This window comes from Doryrhamphus excisus, linkage group LG7 (genome assembly GCF_037039965.1).
Source record: "Doryrhamphus excisus strain RoL-2023G ecotype Guam linkage group LG7, RoL_Dexc_Guam_v1.1, whole genome shotgun sequence".
NCBI classification, from domain to species: Eukaryota; Metazoa; Chordata; class Actinopteri; order Syngnathiformes; family Syngnathidae; genus Doryrhamphus; species Doryrhamphus excisus.
The window spans coordinates 19,313,092-19,330,544 of NC_136363.1; the positions used below are offsets into that span (position 1 = coordinate 19,313,092).

At 44.4% G+C, this 17,453-nt stretch overlaps 2 protein-coding genes across 6 annotated transcripts in view; one reads left to right on the forward strand and one right to left on the reverse strand.

Moving 5' to 3' along the window:
• sulf1 (sulfatase 1) overlaps window positions 1-12,702 on the forward strand; it is a 67,716-nt gene extending 55,014 nt beyond the window's left edge. The window contains exons 9-22 of one of the 5 annotated variants that reach the window (XM_078792347.1): window positions 21-149; window positions 514-570; window positions 3,622-3,748; window positions 4,308-4,515; window positions 4,643-4,889; window positions 4,962-5,058; window positions 5,125-5,219; window positions 5,384-5,455; window positions 6,905-7,077; window positions 7,150-7,292; window positions 7,364-7,487; window positions 9,132-9,165; window positions 10,780-10,830; window positions 11,224-11,409. In XM_078792347.1, the coding sequence (XP_078648473.1) occupies window positions 21-149; window positions 514-570; window positions 3,622-3,748; window positions 4,308-4,515; window positions 4,643-4,889; window positions 4,962-5,058; window positions 5,125-5,219; window positions 5,384-5,455; window positions 6,905-7,077; window positions 7,150-7,292; window positions 7,364-7,487; window positions 9,132-9,165; window positions 10,780-10,830; window positions 11,224-11,257 (1,591 nt within the window). In that variant the 3' untranslated portion in view covers window positions 11,258-11,409. Of the gene's footprint in view, window positions 1-20; window positions 150-513; window positions 571-3,621; window positions 3,749-4,307; window positions 4,516-4,642; window positions 4,890-4,961; window positions 5,059-5,124; window positions 5,220-5,383; window positions 5,456-6,904; window positions 7,078-7,149; window positions 7,293-7,363; window positions 7,488-9,131; window positions 9,166-10,779; window positions 10,831-11,220 lie in introns of all 5 variants that reach the window. The other 4 variants (XM_078792348.1, XM_078792350.1, XM_078792345.1 and 1 more) reach the window with 4 other exon arrangements.
• Window positions 12,703-14,236: 1,534 nt separating this feature from the next.
• slco5a1 (solute carrier organic anion transporter family member 5A1) overlaps window positions 14,237-17,453 on the reverse strand; it is a 43,917-nt gene continuing 40,700 nt past the window's right edge. Inside the window, exons 8-11 of the mRNA XM_078792351.1 lie at window positions 16,898-17,057; window positions 16,023-16,264; window positions 15,889-15,953; window positions 14,237-15,468 (exon numbers count right to left, since the gene is read on the reverse strand). Of these exons, the coding sequence (XP_078648477.1) occupies window positions 15,008-15,468; window positions 15,889-15,953; window positions 16,023-16,264; window positions 16,898-17,057 (928 nt within the window). The 3' untranslated portion in view covers window positions 14,237-15,007. The remainder of the gene's footprint in view (window positions 15,469-15,888; window positions 15,954-16,022; window positions 16,265-16,897; window positions 17,058-17,453) is intronic.

A 17,453-nucleotide genomic window follows, 5' to 3' on the forward strand; every position in this document is an offset into this window, starting at 1 on the left:
TTGTATGCGTCGTGCTTCAGAAACCCTCATCTGGTGCTGAACATTGACCTGGCCCCCACCATCCTTCACATCGCCGGGCTGGACACGCCTCCAGACATGGATGGAAAGTCCATCCTCAAGCTGCTGGAACAGGAAAGGACCGGCAATAGGTTGGTATTGATGGACATTTTGTGCAGTACACATTCAAGCCGTGAGCTTTGTGTCAGTGCAATTTACTGGACAGTTTTGTTTTGTAGACATTTAGTTTCTGCAGGCCCGAGTAGGAAAAAAACTTAATTTGTGGCAGTAGGAAAAACAAACACAAGCCTAAGTGAGATACTGTCTCCTGTAGAGAACATTTCATGTGCAGAAAAGCGGAAAAATGCTGGAATTGCAAACCTCACGAGCTCTTGGAACTTTCTTTTATGTGTGCGAGCCTGCATGCCTTACATGCTCTATCAGATAGGGGAGAACCCTTTGACGACTATAACGTTTGTGCTGCTTTCTTTCCCCCCCCCCCCCCCCCCCCTCTAGATTCAAACCCAACCGGAAACCCAAAGTCTGGAGGGATACATTCCTTGTTGAGCGAGGGTAAACTGGAGCTCTCTCTTCCTCTTTCTTTCTGTCATCACACACCGTATTATGTCTTGACACAAACCGGATGAAAAACTCTGATATCCTGACACCCTCCATCCTGCAACACAGGGTTTCTCTGTTAGCCATCATTTTGCAACACAGCAAAACCTAGATATACTTTAAGAGTAGTCAATGTACAGCTTGAATAAACACTAAATAGCCGGGAAAAAAAGTGAGTAACAACAATACTCCAATACTTCTCCACAAGAAAGGAGAAATATGATCTCAGGGAAGAACTACATTTGAAACACTTATATGCTAGGACTACGTTAAAAAGCCATAGCATTTCAGTATGTGAAATCAAACTATGGGATGGATTGAGTAAGACCATCAAACAATGCACAACGATGAGCCAATTCAAGAAACAATACAAGCAGTTGATGTTTGCTAAATACAAGGATGAAGAGTCTTGAACCAGTCATCATGTGCTATACATATCACTATATTGACGGTTACTATGGTAACCATTATGTCATTGTATGGTCATATCAATTAAATAAAATTAAATAAAATTAAAATAAAAAAAACTATATTAGGAAAGCAGGAAGTTACTATGGTACCCATTATGTCATTGTATGGTCATATCACCTTGTACTTCGGTACGTGACCAAAAAATGAAATTAAATAAAATTAAATAAAATTAAAATAAATTAAAAATATATATATTAGGAAAGCAGGAAGTTACTATGGTACCCATTATGTCATTGTATGGTCATATCACCTTGTACTTCGGTACTTGACAAAAAAATAAAATTAAATAAAATTAAAATAAATAAAAACTATATTAGGAAAGCAGGAAGTTACTACGGGTACCCTTTATGTCATTGTATGGTCATATCACCTTGTACTTTGGTATGTGACAAAAAATGTAATTAAATAAAATTAAAATAAATAAATAAATAAACTATATTAGGAAAGCAGGAAGTTACTATGGTACCCATTATGTCATTGTATGGTCATATCACCTTGCACTTCGGTACGTGGTAAAGAAATTTAATTTAATTTAATTATTAACTATATTAGGAAAGCAGGAAGTGAACAAATGTAACAGTTACTGATTGTAAAAGTACCAGATGGAGGGGTAGTAAATGAAAACCAAATAAATAAATCAAATAAAAATAAAACCATTACGCTAAAATATCACGGTTATGGGGCTTGCGTGAGTGCGATGGAAAAAGTAAAACGTGACGGAAAAAGATGACACAGCATGTTTATGCTCTATCATCCTACTATCTTATCCTCACAATCCCCATTAAGTCCCAAATTACTGGCTTGGACCTCTTTTTGTTTTTCCACTCATTTAGCAGCAACTGTTAACACACACACACACACACACACACACACACATAGTATGCAAGCTAGTATAAAAAAAATGAACAAGGCCGTTGCCTGCACTAGTGTGTACGAAATGAAAGGGAGTGACCTTTGACCCGTGGGGGCTTTGGCTCCTCTAATCCATTCTTTCATTAATCCACACTGTTTATAAAGGCTGTCTGCTTGTGTGCTTGCCTCTAAATGCTGAGATTAGCCCGCACAGACCTTTCAGTCTGTTGACCATGCAGCTGCACTCGCTCCAGCTAACGTGTCTTTGCACTTGGACCGCTCATGAGTGGGTGTGGGGTGTGGGGTGGTATGGTGTGGGTGCTTGACTTTATAGCGCCGAATTGAATCATCTTTGTAATTTAGTTATCAGGGAGAAGAGACACTGGCTGTGCAGCTCTTTAATTCCACTTTGGCGCAAGGTTTCCGAAGTACAGCCAAGCCAGTGTGTGAACCCCTGGCTGCGTGCCCCTCGGAACCAAAGCGCGCCAGACGGGGATCGAGTCTTAAAGGGGCAGGTTGTTCTGTGCTTATTTGTTGCCGTCACTCTGTCTGTGGCTTGTGAGAGGCCAGCCTGGCTCTTTGGCGAAGAGATGTGGGGGGGGGGTGTTCAGCTGGCATGGGAGACGGAGACGCAGAGACCGGGTCTTGTGGCGGAGATGATTGGGCTGAGGCTGTGTTCAGACGTGGTCTTCGTACCTCAACCACAAGAAGCAGAAACGTATCCCGAACGCTACTAACGTTAAATAAGCTCTCACGTTGGGCTGCTGGGCTCACTTACTCCTAAGTAATGTGACATTAGATTACCTTCACACTGCATGGAGTCAGCCATGGCATAGTGAAATAAGTTCTCCTCTCATTCAGTGAGGAAGTGGTAATTTTTTGGGGGCTTTTTGCTTTGCCCTTTACTCTTCATACTACTAATTGATTTTTTTTTTGCTTCTCGCCCACTACGTTTGAAACCCTTTCCTAATTTTAGAGTAAACAAATTGTTGGCTAACTATTTAGCTCGGTAGCATGCTCTATGTTTAAAGTGGCGGCTGTGTTGTGTCCCTGCAGTGATCCCATAGCCTGCGCATTAGTTATATAGTAATAATAAGCGTATAAAGGTGACTGTAGGGGTGTTATGTCATGTCTACAAGGCTCTAATAATGGGAAAAATGTATTTAGAAAAGTGTATTATGCTTTAACTATTATTATATATCAAATGTGTAAATTCACTTCTGGAGGTCTAATAATAATAATAATACTAATAATTATTTTTTTTTTGGCTTTTTGCTTTGCCCTTGCCAAAAATGTTTGAAACCCTTTCCTAAGGTTATAATAAGCAAATTGATGGCTAACTATTTAGCTCAGTAGCATGCTCCATGTTTAAAGTCATCCCATAGCCTGTGCATTAGTTATATTGTAATAATAGGCATGCAAAGGTGACTATAGGGGTGTTATTTCATGTCTACAAGGCTCTATTAATGGGGGAAAATGTATTTAGAAAGGTGTATTATTCTTTCATCTATGATTAATATATATTGAATGTGTAAATTCACTTCTGGAGGCCAGGGCTTTGTGTTCAGACGTACTCATACCTCAACCACAAGAATCAGAAACATATTCCAAACTCTGTCAACGTTAAATAAGCTCTCACGTTTTCTTTGGGTTCACCGGCTCCTCTTTGTCATTGTTGTGTAGAAAGATCCTGAGGAAGAAGGACGACTCTGTGAGCACGCAGCACTCGAACAGCCTGCCCAAATACATGAAGGTGAAAGAAACCTGCCAGCAAGCTGAATTCCAGACGCCATGTGAACAGCCGGGACAGGTAACACTTTGTTTTTGTCCATGTTCAAAAAGAAGATGGCCGCTTCTTCTTCCTATTTGAATGCTCCTCTGAACCTCCGCAGTGGAGCTCTTACAAGGGGAAGGTGCGGTGCGTTGCGAGCATAAAGAAAAACAGATTGTTTTCATCCCAGTGCGGCCGCTCGCCCCTTTCGTGCTCCTGACGTATCAGCTCAGTTCGACCCCCGAGCTCTTCATCACCGTTGCTAGCCTTCCAAGGGAAACCTGATAGGCCTCATGCTCCTGCGTTTGCACCCTGGTTCCCACACTCGTACTCACTGCGCTCTGCAGATGTCTCCCTTCCACATCCTCACTTCATTTCATCACTCGGATGCGCAAGAGGGCGTCGCTTTAGTAATTATCCGTTGACGCATTTTGGCGTGGACGTGACCCCGCGTGAGTACGAGAAAACCAAAAGCAGACCGATTCAACCTGTGTGGTCACGTCGTCTACGTAATACGCGTTCCTCTTCGGATGTGGTGCACGAGTGCCAAAATAAACGAGCGAACCTTTGACATGTTATTATTTCCTGTGCTCCCCAGAGGTGGCACTGCGTGGAGGAGATCACGGGGAAGTGGAGGATACAGAAGTGCAAAGGTGGCTCCAAGGAGGGACCCAGGAAGAGGGCTCGGAGCCTCAGGCCCCGCAGCAGCTACGAAGCCCACGAGAGAGGCTGCGACTGCGGGGACGGTCTCTACAAACCCTCCAGGATGGAACGCCGCTCCCACCGGTCGTCATCCTCTGGCCAGCGTACGTAGAAAGATGGACTGGAGGAGCGCATGTCACAATATAGCATCTGATGCCCTCTAGCGTCTGTTAAAGTCATTACAGCATCAATTCCACAGTTAGTAAAGTTTATTATCCTCTTCCATTTTAGGCTATCGTCCACGTTTCGTCCACACGCGTCCCACCAGGTCTCTCTCGGTGGAATTTGAGGGTCAGATCTACGACGTGGACCTACAAGCGGATGACCAATCCGCCGTGCGCCACCGTGCCATCTCCAAACGCCACTTCCCCTCAGACGACTTGGATTTTGACTCAGGTGCCGACGACGGTTCGGAGGAAATGTTGGCAGACGACACCAACGCGGTGGGCTACCCCAAGTCCCTGAAGGTTACACACAAGTGAGTCGCACAGCATACTTAGAACACACACACACACACACACGTTTTGACACATTTGGCGTCTTTTCCCAGGTGTTATATCCTCATGAACGACTCTGTCCACTGCGAGAGGGAAATCTACCAGTCCTCCAGAGCCTGGAAAGACCACAAGAGCTACGTGGACCAGGAAGTGAGTTTGTACGACTAACACAACATCAACATAAGACGTCACTGTTTTATGTTTGTCGGGTTGCAGATTGAAGCGCTTCAAGACAAAATCAAAAATCTGCGCGAGGTCAGAGGGCACCTGAAGAGGACGCGACCTGATGATTGTGATTGTGGGAAGAAAAGGTGAGGTTTATAAAAACCAGGGTGTCCATATTGTTGTCTTATAGGCCCCACGGCACATTGTAGAAATCAAAATAACCCCCCCAAAAACTGTAAAAAAGAAGCTGAAATGCTAATACTAATACTATTTGTAGTACTAGCATGTATGTGTGTGTTTGTGCCAGCAGTTATTACAGCAAAGGAGACAGAAACAAGGCAGAGAGGCTGAAGAACAGGAACGATCAACTCCATCCATTTAAGTGAGTCCCCCCCCCCCTCTTTGTTTCATCAACAATCATGTCTCCCCTTCTGCTACTTAGTATGACTTCTTACAGCGTTAGCAGTAAAAACAGATGTCTCTATAAGCAGAAACATTTATTGGGGCATTGGATCAATTAGGAAAGAAATAACATGCGGCACATTGCGACGGAACGTGAGAAGGAAACTAATAAACCCCCCCCTCCCTCCCCCTCCCAAAAAAAAATAATTTTTTAGTCACATTGGCAAAAGTACACTCATAAATCACAGATGTAGTGTTATTGAGATTGACTGTAAATTGTCTCATGGTGTTGACGATCCAAGCCTGTCATCGGAATGACACAGTGGATGAGTGGGCGGGGGCCTGCAGTGTGTGTGTGTGTGTCTGGAAGTGATCAAGTCGCATGCAAAGGCGGGATGACTCACTAAAAAGTCAAAAACTTCGAACACACACACATAAAACTTTGTTTATAATCGGCTCTTTTGGTGGTTTTGTTTTCTCTCGGCCCTCAGTCTCCTGTAGGATAAAACGTCATTACAGATACATGGCTGCAAATCTTCAAAAATAAACACATATACTAAGGTTGGCTTTGCCGTGTCCTTAGCTCTTTTAGTGGTTTTGTTTTTTCGCGGCCCTCAATCTCCTGTAGGATAAAACGTCTATGCAGATACACGGCTGCAAATGTACAAAAATAAACACATATACTAAAGTTGGCTTTGCTGTGTCCTGAGCTCTTGTAGCGGTTTTGTTTTCTTGCTGCCCTCAGTCTCCTGTAAGATAAAATGTCAATTGCATATACACGGCTGCAAATGTTCAAAAATAAACACGTATACTAAAGTTGGCCTTGCCGTGTCCTTAGCTCTTTTAGTGGTTTTGTTTTCTCGCGGCCCTCAGTCTCCTGTAGGATAAAATGTCTATACAGATACACAGCTGCAAATGTTAAAAAATAAACACATATACTAAGGTTGGCTTTGCCGTGTCCTTAGCTCTTTTAGCGGTTTTGATTTCTCCCGGCCCTCAATCTCCTGTAACTGTAAGGGTGATGTTATCCACCAAAATAAACAGCCATGCTAACGTTAACTTCCCCTATCTGCTGTGCAGTGTGCTCGTCCGCAGTCTCCACATTGCTGCACCTGCTCTCGGTGTCTTTCCGGGTAATGCGTGCCTTCAAACGCATGGCAAAAAGTGTACATGCTAATGTTAGCGGTTGGTTAGTCTCCGTTAAGCTGCTGCGCTCCTTTTGTCTTGCTGCCCACAGTCTCCTCTAGGGTAAAATGTACAAATAAAAACACATGCTAATGTTAACTATTATATCGCAGTCTCTGTTTTGCGTTACTGTTTTTTTTTTCTCGCTGCCCTCAGTCTCCTGTCGGATAAAATCGTATAAAATTGCAGATACACAAACATGCCTGGCCTGATGTCATTTTTTAAAAAATATTTCTCGGCAAAGGGAGGCGACGCACGAGCTGGACGGGAAGACGCAGTTGTACAACGAAATCCGAAGAAGGAAGAAGGAAAGGAAGGAGAAGAAGCGTCAGAGGAAAGGAGACGACTGCAGCCTGCCGGGCCTCACCTGCTTCACCCACAACAACGACCACTGGCAGACTGCCCCCTTCTGGACGTGTATGGATGTGTTTCCATAGTAACCACACACACACTTGACCGTACACTGACCGTCTGTCCATCTTTGTCCAGTGGGCGGGTTCTGCGCGTGCACCAGCTCCAACAACAACACCTACTGGTGCCTGAGGACCATCAACGAGACCCACAACACGCTCTTCTGCGAGTTCTCCACCGGCTTCCTGGAGTACTTTGACCTCAACAACGACCCCTACCAGGTGCGCCCTCCACGCCACGTGCGGCGTACGTTACACTTCTTAACATCGATGTCTTGATGCCCGTACGACAGCTCACCAACGCCGTGTACGAGGTGGACCGCGACGTGCTCAACTCCCTTCACGCTCAGCTGATGGAGATGAGGAGTTGCCAAGGCTACAAGCAGTGTAACCCTCGACCTAAAGGCTTGGATGCAGGTAAATACTTGGCGGTTGCTATGACAACGTGACTCAAACTTAGTCCCCACCCGGACGGGTTAGACTGGAGTTGATGTGTTTGTAGTCCAGGGTGTGTTTTTGTTCATATCGGCATGCTGCATGCGTTTGGGAATGATCCACTTGATCTCGGATGGAGTCGGAACGCTCACACACACACACACACACACACACACACACACACAGTGACCTCTCATGTCCTTGAAGCTGTTCTCCATCTCCTGTGTGCCTATGCAATAGTAGCCTGCTAGTGGTGCCCTCTAGTGTTGGAGCCAATACCTGCAGGATGTTGTCATTATCCACCAGCATCTTACTACCGTGTCCTTAGCTCTTTTAGTGGTTTTGTTTTCTGGCCGCCCTCAATCTCCTGTAGGATAAAATGTCAATGCAGATACACGGCTGCAAATGATCAAAACTAAACGCAGATACTAAGGTTGGCTTTGCCGTGTACTTAGTTCTTTTCGCGGTTTTGTTTTCTCGCTGCCCTCAGTCTCCTGTAGGATAAAATGTCTATGCATGTACACACGGCTGCAAATGTTCAAAAGTCAACACATACTAAGTTTGGCTTTGCCGTGTCCTTAGCTCTTTTAGCGGTTTTGTTTTCTTGCTGCCCTCAGTCTCCTGTAGGATAAAACGTCAATGCAGATACACGGCTGCAAATGTTAAAAAATAAACACATTTATTATGGTTGGCGTTGCCGTGTCCTTAGCTCTTTTAGTGGTTTTGTTTTCTCGCGGCCCTCAGTCTCCTGTAGGATAAAACGTCTATGCAGATACACAGCTGCAAATGTTAAAAAATAAACACATTTACTAAGGTTGGCGTTGCCATGTCCTTAGCTCTTTTAGCGGTTTTGTTTTCTCGCCACCCTCAGTCTCCTGTAGGATAAAATGTCAATACTAAGGTTAGCTTTGCCGTGTCCCTTGCTTTTTTAGTGGTTTTGTTTTTTTTGCGGCCCTCAGTCTCCTGTAGAATAAATCGTCTATGCACATACACAGCTGCAAATGTTAAAAAATAAACACATTTACTAAGGTTGGCGTTGCCGTGTCCTTAGCTCTTTTAGCGGTTTTGTTTTCTCGCCGCCCTCAGTCTCCTGTAGGATAAAATGTCAATGCATATACACGGCAGCAAATGTACAAAAATAAACACATATACTAAGGTTGTCTTTGCCTTAGCTCTTTTAGTGATTTTGTTTTCTCGCTGCCCTCAGTCTCCTGTAGGATAAAACCTCTATGCAGATACACGGCTACAAATGTTCAAAAATAAACACATATACTAAGGTTGGCTTTGCCGTGTCCTTAGCTCTTTTAGTGGTTTTGTTTTCTCGCGGCCCTCAATCTCCTATAGGATAAAACCTTCCTTTGTCATACATACAGATACAGTGCCCCCCATTGTTTTGGTATTCTGCTGGAAAATGAGTAAAAAGTAACATCAGGGTTTGTTTATAATCTGCTCGGCAACTCTTGTCTCTCACTTCTCTTCCTCCTCTTCCTCTCCGCGATTGTCCGACATCTCTCCATAGGTGCATGAAGATCTCGTCAGTGTGAATGAATCTATTGATTTAATTCCCCCCCCACGTCTGTGTGAATCCAAGCATTAACAATGGATTGCTTTTATTTTCCTGATCAGGAGGTAAAGATGGAGGAAGCTATGAGCCACACAGGTATCCGCACCGTTTTTGTCTCTCTTCTGTGGCTTTTTCTCCCTCCTTTTTTTTTTTTTTTTCGTTGTTGTTGTCGTTAACACCTGCATGGGCCTCATATCGCCTTCACTAATCCCATCCATGAAGTGCCAGCGCTTCGGAGCGTGGCTGCATGCTGGGGGACACGCTAACATCCCTCCCATCCATGCAGCTTGGTTTCTCCCATCAGGCTTTTTTTTTTTTTTCCAGTGTTGTCTTTGCAGAACTACGCCACTCTGTGGAGAGACATTGTAGTGCACGTGCATGGCGGCGTACCATCCCACCACCAACTTCCTCATCACACACTCGCAGGGGATAGTCTGACATTTTCATTTTTGGTATTTTTGGCATTTTTTTTCCCGCTGCATGGTACCGACTTGGCTCTACACGCGTTTTCATTAGCCAAAGCAAGTACTATGATACTATGACTGTGCTCGCCCGCAGTCTCCACTTTGCTGCACCTGCCCTCGGTCTCTTTCCGGGTAATACGTGCCTTCAAACGCATGGCAAAAAGTGTACATGCTAATGTTAGTGGTTGGTTAGTCTCCCGTTATGCTGCTGCGCTTCTTTTGTCTTGCTGCCCACAGTCTCCTCTAGGGTAAAATGTACAAATAGAAACACACATGTTAACGTTATATTATATTATAATATTATATTGCAGTTTCTATTTTGCTTTAGTGTTTTTGTTTCTCGCTGCCCTCAGTCTCCTGTCGGGTAAAATGTGTCTTGGTTGCAGATACACAAATAAATATGTTATTGTTAGATGTTGACTTATTTTTAGCTCTGCTTGCTGCATTGTCGTCGTCATTTTGCCACAGTGCTCCTCCTTGCGGCCCTCAGTCTCTTCTAGGCTAAAATGTGTCTGCTAATACACAACTGGAAATGACCAAAACAAATGTGCTAATGTTTGCTGCGGTATTATGCTGCACAGTCTCCATTTTGCTTCAGTCTTTAGTTTTCTCGCTGCCCTCAATCTCCTGTAGGATAAAACGTCTATGCAGATACACGGCAGAAAATGTACAAAAAATAAACACATATACTAAGTTAGGCTTTGGCGTGCCCTTAGCTCTTTTAGTGGTTTTGTTTTCTCGCGGCCCTCAGTCTCCTGTGGGATAAAATGTCTATGCAGATACACGGTAGAAAATGTACAAAAAATAAACACATATATTAAGGTTGGCTTTTCCGTGTTCTTAGCTCTTTTAGCGGTTTTGTTTTCTCGTGGCCCTCAATCTCCTGTTGGATAAAATGTCAATGCAGATACACGGCTGCAAATGTTAAAAAATAAACACATACTAAGGTTAGCTTTGCCCGTGTCCTTAGCTCTTTTAGTAGTTTTGTTTTCTCGCTGCCCTCAGTCTCTTATAGGATAAAAACTTCCTCTGTTATACACCTGGTACCGTGCAGTGGAAAAGCCATGAAAATGTCAAACTATTCCTTTTAACGGCTCATGTCCGCTATCATACATCATCATCATCATCATCATCATCATAAGGGTGTCCCACATTTGTGGTTGCCATGGTGATATCATTTGTAAAAAAAAAAAAAAAAAAAAAGGCCTTTCCCTTCTGACGTGTGTTTGTGGTACCTGCTTACCAGGCGACAGCAGCACCGAAAGTGGTCAAAGAGGAGACCGAGCCTCTCCTTCCTGTGAGTCCTGAAGCCCCGCCCCCTGCCCCCCCCCAGTTTAATCAAACAAGAACACAACTATATTCTTATAATTTCCAGAAAGCACATTTAGCTCAACGTTTTGCTTTCTGTCCTGTCTTCTCCTGCTCGTTGCAAGCAAGCGGCAACTTTTGATTTGCTTTTTGATTTTTTATTCCTGCCTTTTACTCCTTTTTTGCTTTTTTGTTTTGAATTCCAGGTTGCAGAGCTTCTTTGTGCGGCTTTATGTGTCACTTTATCGCGGCGGAATGTCGCCATATTTTCCCTTTGCACTGCATGGTGCCGCAGCTTCGCATCAGACAACAACAACAACAACAAGCATCCTGCTTTTGTGGCCTTAGATCCTTACGTCCTTGTCTCCTTCTCCTTCAGCAGCACGCAGCCAGTATGGGACGGACGACAGGGTTAAGCTTCCCAACTTGACGGACGAGGACGTCAACTGGCAGGGACTGGAGGATCTGTACAGCATCAACGAAAGCCTTTACCAATGTAGGCCCGACTACAGCCCGGGGCCCGACGACTGGGCCAACTTCCAGAAGGACGTAGATCACATGTTTGCACTGCCACGCCTTTTCAACCAATTCAACCAAACCCTAACGCCTGACGACTCCACCCTGCCCGAGCTGGGCTCCGGGGCCTGGGGCGGAGGCCTCGAAGTGGGCAGCGGGGACGACCCGGCTCGGGGTGGTTATGTGCCGCCCTGTCTCACCACCACGAAGCCCATTAATGACCTCCCCAGGAGGCAAACGGACCCCCCCCAGATGCCATTGGTACCCCCCGCCCGAAACGGGGGCTGGGTGCAGCAGCAGCTGGAGGACATGGACGGAGACGTGTTCAGCGGCAACGGGCTAACCGAGCTGGACACGCGACACGACGCTCTCCTGCGCGCTCACAACTCCCTGCAGCCCCTCCCTCCCCGCATGGAGGGCGCCGCCCCTCACCACGCCCCGGGTCCCAGCCCCAGTGTCGACGACGACGAGGAAGACATTTTCCACGACCAGGGATTCCTCCCCGTTTCCCCGAACGCAATGAGGCCCAGCACCGCCTCCACCGGGAGCCCCCCCACCGCACAGACTCCAACCTCGGTGCTGGTCCCTGCCCCGCCCCTCACGTTGCTCTACGAGGGAAGCGGCGCTCAGAATCTCTGATGGCCGCCGTACAGAGAGACAGTCACGTGACCAGGTCAGTCATTCAGACTTGTATAATGACTTTAAAAGCTATCTTTATTTTTTTACATTATTATTAGCTAACAGTGTTATGATTTTTGTCAAATATATATATTATATATTTAGAGAAAAGCCTTAATGCAGCTAAGTGTTGGGAGACAAATGAGATTATTCCCTACGAATAACAACGCTTTTTAATGAGGAATCAGTCGGTAAAAACAAACGGACCCCAAATGCACTTTGGATCTTTTCCCCATAATAATAATAATAATAATAATCATCATTTTTACCGTGTTATTCCTCACATGTTACAGTATTTTGCTTTTTATACACTATGATGCTAGTTTTCCCATGTTTTGACACTTGAAAGTATGTGTTTGAAGAAGGGGGTGTTTGCTACATTCACCGTCCAAAAAGTACGAATAAACATTCTTCCACTGATTGGACCTCAAAAGCAACGTTGTTGATAAATGATGTTGACATAAAAGCAGTAAGATTGCCAAAAAATGCTGAGTCATGAGAGTGCGGTTATGATAAGATGGGGTTGAGTCAATGCTGGGAAAAGCTAAGCAATTTTTCATGTTACTGCATGATGCTACGAAAGGCCCGTGTAGCAAACATTGCTAGAATGTTCCAACCCACTTGAGTGTGTGTGTGTGTGTGTGTCTGTGTGTGAGTGTGTAAGAGTCAGTGGTTGCTGGAAAGCCATGAAAATAAAAAACCATCAACCATACCCTTGGTGTTTATGTTTTTTAAAAATTATTTTTAAGGTGTCACATGACATTGCTAATGTCGTCTTCGTGCATAAACCTTCCCTGTTGTTTTTTTTTAGGTGTCACATGATGTCACTGATGGACCGTCATGGTTCAGTCGGCTGATACCCGTGCAGCCAGCGTGGGTTCGGTTCCCACTCAGTGATCATGTGACATCGCTAATGTCGTCTTAGTGCATAAACCTTCCCTGTTGTTTTTTTTTAGGTGTCACATGATGTCACTGATGGACCGTCATGGTTCAGTTGGCTGACGCCCGTGCAGCCAGCGTGGGTTCGGTTCCCACTCAGTGACCATGTGACATCGCTAATGTCGTCTTTGTGCATAAACCTTCCCTGTTGTTTTTTTAGGTGTCACTGATGGACCGTCATGGTTCAGTCGGCTGATGCAGCCAGCGTGGGTTCGGTTCCCACTCAGTGATCATGTGACATCGCTAATGTCGTCTTAGTGCATAAACCTTCCCTGTTGTTTTTTTTTAGGTGTCACATGATGTCACTGATGGACCGTCATGGTTCAGTTGGCTGACGCCCGTGCAGCCAGCGTGGGTTCGGTTCCCACTCAGTGACCATGTGACATCGCTAATGTCGTCTTTGTGCATAAACCTTCCCTGTTGTTTTTTTAGGTGTCACATGATGTCACTGATGGACCGTCATGGTTCAGTCGGCTGATGCAGCCAGCGTGGGTTCGGTTCCCACTCAGTGATCATGTGACATCGCTAATGTCGTCTTAGTGCATAAACCTTCCCTGTTGTTTTTTTTTAGGTGTCACATGATGTCACTGATGAACCGCCATGGTTCAGTCGGCTGATACCCGTGCAGCCAGCGTGGGTTCGGTTCCCACTCAGTGATCATGTGACATCGCTAATGTTGTTTAGCTATCAAGTGCGAAAATGCTTTAATATTTACTCGTATAGTGAAAAAACAGTGGTCTCCGCTACAACAGATTCCGTATCACTATTAACCTTGCAACTCAACCCAATCTCTGGCGCGTATTGTAATATATATTTATTATTTCTGGTAAATGTAAGTATATGTACAAATATATAAAGGCCTAAAAAAAATTAAACCAATAACAAAATTATGCATTTGTACTTGTACAGTCAGCTGCCCCCCAATGTAAACACCTTAAAATATAAATTAATAATTAAATTTTTTAATTAATAAATTTATAATTTTAGGTTTAATTATTAATAAATTAATAATTAATTGTAATAATTTAAAAAAAATTCAATTATTAATAAATAAATAATTATAATAATAAATAAATAAATTATTAATAAATTAATATATATAATTACATGTATTTTTAAATGCAGTTAATTACAAAAAATGCATTCGTACCCCCCCAATAATTGACTTAAAACTTGAAATTAGACACCCAGGTAAGTGGTCCAACCGTAGTTTGTTAATGTAATACTGTGGGGGGGGGGTGTAGTAATGACACGAGACAAAGCTTGTTGACTTTTTTTTTTTTAATGCTAAATCTCAACAATGTATTCAAGTCATTTGTAAAGCAAATAGTCCACAAACATAAACGAGAGACTTCTGCTCCTGAGGAACGTCATTAAGCTTTCTGAATACTGCTAAAATATCCGTGAGGTCCAGTCTTTCTTTATGCTGCTCGGAGAAGTGCATTATGGGTAATGTAGGCATCTCGTCAATAATAATAATACTGTTTGGACTCTCGTCTTTTGAGTAAAAGGTTAAGATGATAAATACGCGTCTACGCTCTACCGTATTTGTATTTGTATTTACACCGTGATCTCGGTTAGTCGCTTGAGGTACTTCAAGTCACACAAATACTACGTCAACATTTAAAAAGGAGCAGGAAGTCAAATGTAATACCCTTTAATATAGACCCAGTTTAAAAATAGCAACAACAATAACAGCAGAAAAGCGGCCATGCCGTCCGTCTATGCTACTGTTAGTCTCCTAGCTAACTAAACGTACAATACAATCACATCTTTGGGACATACAGTAGTAGCCTTAGCACGTAGTCGGGTTAGCGTTCGGAACCCGACCGTCCCTGTTTAATGTACCGGTGGCGTCGCTTCAAAGACTGAGGCACAAAAAAAACGCAGAAAGAAAGGGGGGCGCTGTTCAGTACTGCGATTGGGCGGCGGAGGCGTACGTTGCATAGGACACGTTTGTGCTTTAGTGATGTCGGTAGCACCGTGGCGAGATGCTGAGTCAGCCCTTTCGAGGGAGGGGAAGGCACGGGCTGTCAGACGTGGGCGGAGCCTCTGTGGTGATGCGGCAACACGATAGGCAGGGTTATTGCTTTGAGGGCGTTGCCGGGGCAACTGAGGCTGCTGTGTCCGCGCTCCAGCAGCAAAGCGGCGGGGACCTCGGCGCGGGGCGGGAGGAACACGGGGCAGGAGCGCGTGCGGGCGTGGCTCTTGTGGCCGCCGGCGTGGCAGATGAGCTCGCTGACGGTGCCCAGGGGCGGCGCCAGGTGTTGGCGCCAGCGCTCCACGCGCTCCTCCTTGTGCTTGATGGAGTACCACGTGAGGAAGATGAAGACGAAGCCCACGAACTTGAGGCTGGCGGCGAGGCCGAAGTAGACGAAGCGGAAGGCGGTGACATCGTACTCCCAGCACGAGCCCTGCACGCCGCAGTCCTGCTGCCACAGCATGCAGGTGGTGTCGATCACGGCACCGAAGTAGATGGGCGTCGGGATGTAGGCTAACCATGGAGGCGGGGCCACAATGACAAAGTAAGTTCATTATTTATTCAATTAACAATTCATTCAAGTCTAATTAAAGGCATTTTTTTTCACATGTAGGACACACCCCTTCAGCAGTGACTCCACCCCCCAGCTCACGTGACTAAGTGTGGGTAAGTTACTGCCGATGATGATGTGTACAACTTCATGTTAAAAAAATCCCAGCTATCCATAAGTGTTAACACAAGGCGCTGCAATAGCGCTGACTGACCACATGATGGCAGCATTTTACAGTTAATGAAATCAATGCTTTCTAACGCTTTTTGATGCTGATTTGTTTGGACTTTAAATAAAGTTTTCCAAATTCCATCACCGCCTTGTGTTGTCTACATTATTTATAGCAAATGTGTAGAAGTACGTAGCAAAGTATTTCGACTCACCAAGAGTTCTGAGGAGGACAAACTGCATCCCGAGAGCAAAAGGCCTCTCCTGTTCATCCACGGACCTGCAGCGACATAACACCATCGTACAGCGTATACGCCGCCACCATTTTAACTGGACCGCTTTCCCTCACCTGAGCGTGACGATGATGGCGGACGGCTGCGCACACGCCGTGATGAGCGTGACGATGAAGAGGAAGACGAGGAAAGGGATGAGCGTGTTGCACATGCGGTCGCACTTGCCCGACAACGCGTAGCCGTTCTCGTTCAGGTACGTCTTGACGATGACCAGCTGGAGCTGGTTCACCTGGCCGCCCGACGATGGCGTGATCACCTGACGACTCTGAACGCAGCCGCAGTCTGTGTAGTTCCGCAACTGGGGACGGGTGATAGGAAGGGGGTCAAAGGTTAAAGGTTGTGTGCACAGAAACATGGCTATTTTTTTCCCATTATGACTTTATACTGTAAATTTATTTGGATTAATTATTGATCTGTTTAATCAATTATTACATTGTTACATTTAGTTATTTTAATTATGAAAAATGACTATTATTAATGTTGCATTATAACCAATTTTATTATTTGGTTAATTTGTTTTAATTTGGGATTTTTTTAATTTTTATAAATTCAAATAATTACATTTTAAACAATAATTATTTGCATAAATTAACTAATTAACTGCTCTGTTTACATTATTTTATAAAATGTTTTGCCATGCATTGTGGTGCTGATGTCAATATATATACTAAGACTGATTTTTTTAATATATAAAAGTTTAATATTACAATATTTTCTAACAAATTCAGGCACAATTAAATTATTTTAAATTATATTTCATGAATTCACTCAGTAATATTAGTGGTTATTTATGATGCTTACTTTACTATGATCACTAATTTACTTTATATATATTATTTTTTGTATTCTGGGGGATGTACCCTATGGCCTGTCCCCTTCCATTGCCCCCCTTGTTCCAGGGTGGCACACACACACACACGACGTCGCTCACCCCACTGCTGTCGTTTCCCACGGCGCTGCAGCCGGCCAGGCAGGGGTTGAAGTAGGTGATGCCGTCCGAGCCGCACACAGGGGCGTACTCGTGGATCCTGCAGCCGCAGTTGACGTTGCAACTTCCTGTCAGATTCCTGTGCGTCAGGGTCAGCGTCGGCCTGCAGGGACAAGACAGGGACGGATGATGCAACGTAAAGTGTGCCGTTGACAATATTCATGTTTAGTTTGGGAAAATAAAATATGAGGGAACCAGAAAAGGAGCGGCAGCAGGTAAGTCCAGAAGTGCTCACATTACGTAATACAAATGCAAAAAAAGCCTTACTTTACAACATGGCCAAAAAAACATAAGGGGTTAGTATGGCGTTTTTTTTCAATATTTTCAACTTGCTGAAAATGCACTTTTCTGGTCAAAAAGACACCGGAAACCTCACACACACTCAACAGGGGGCCCAGAAGCATCCAAAAAGGGCATAAAATGCCAAAGTTTGAGGGTGTTGATTTTTGAAAAAAACGTAAGGGGTTAGTATGGCGTTTTTTTTCAATATTTTCAACTT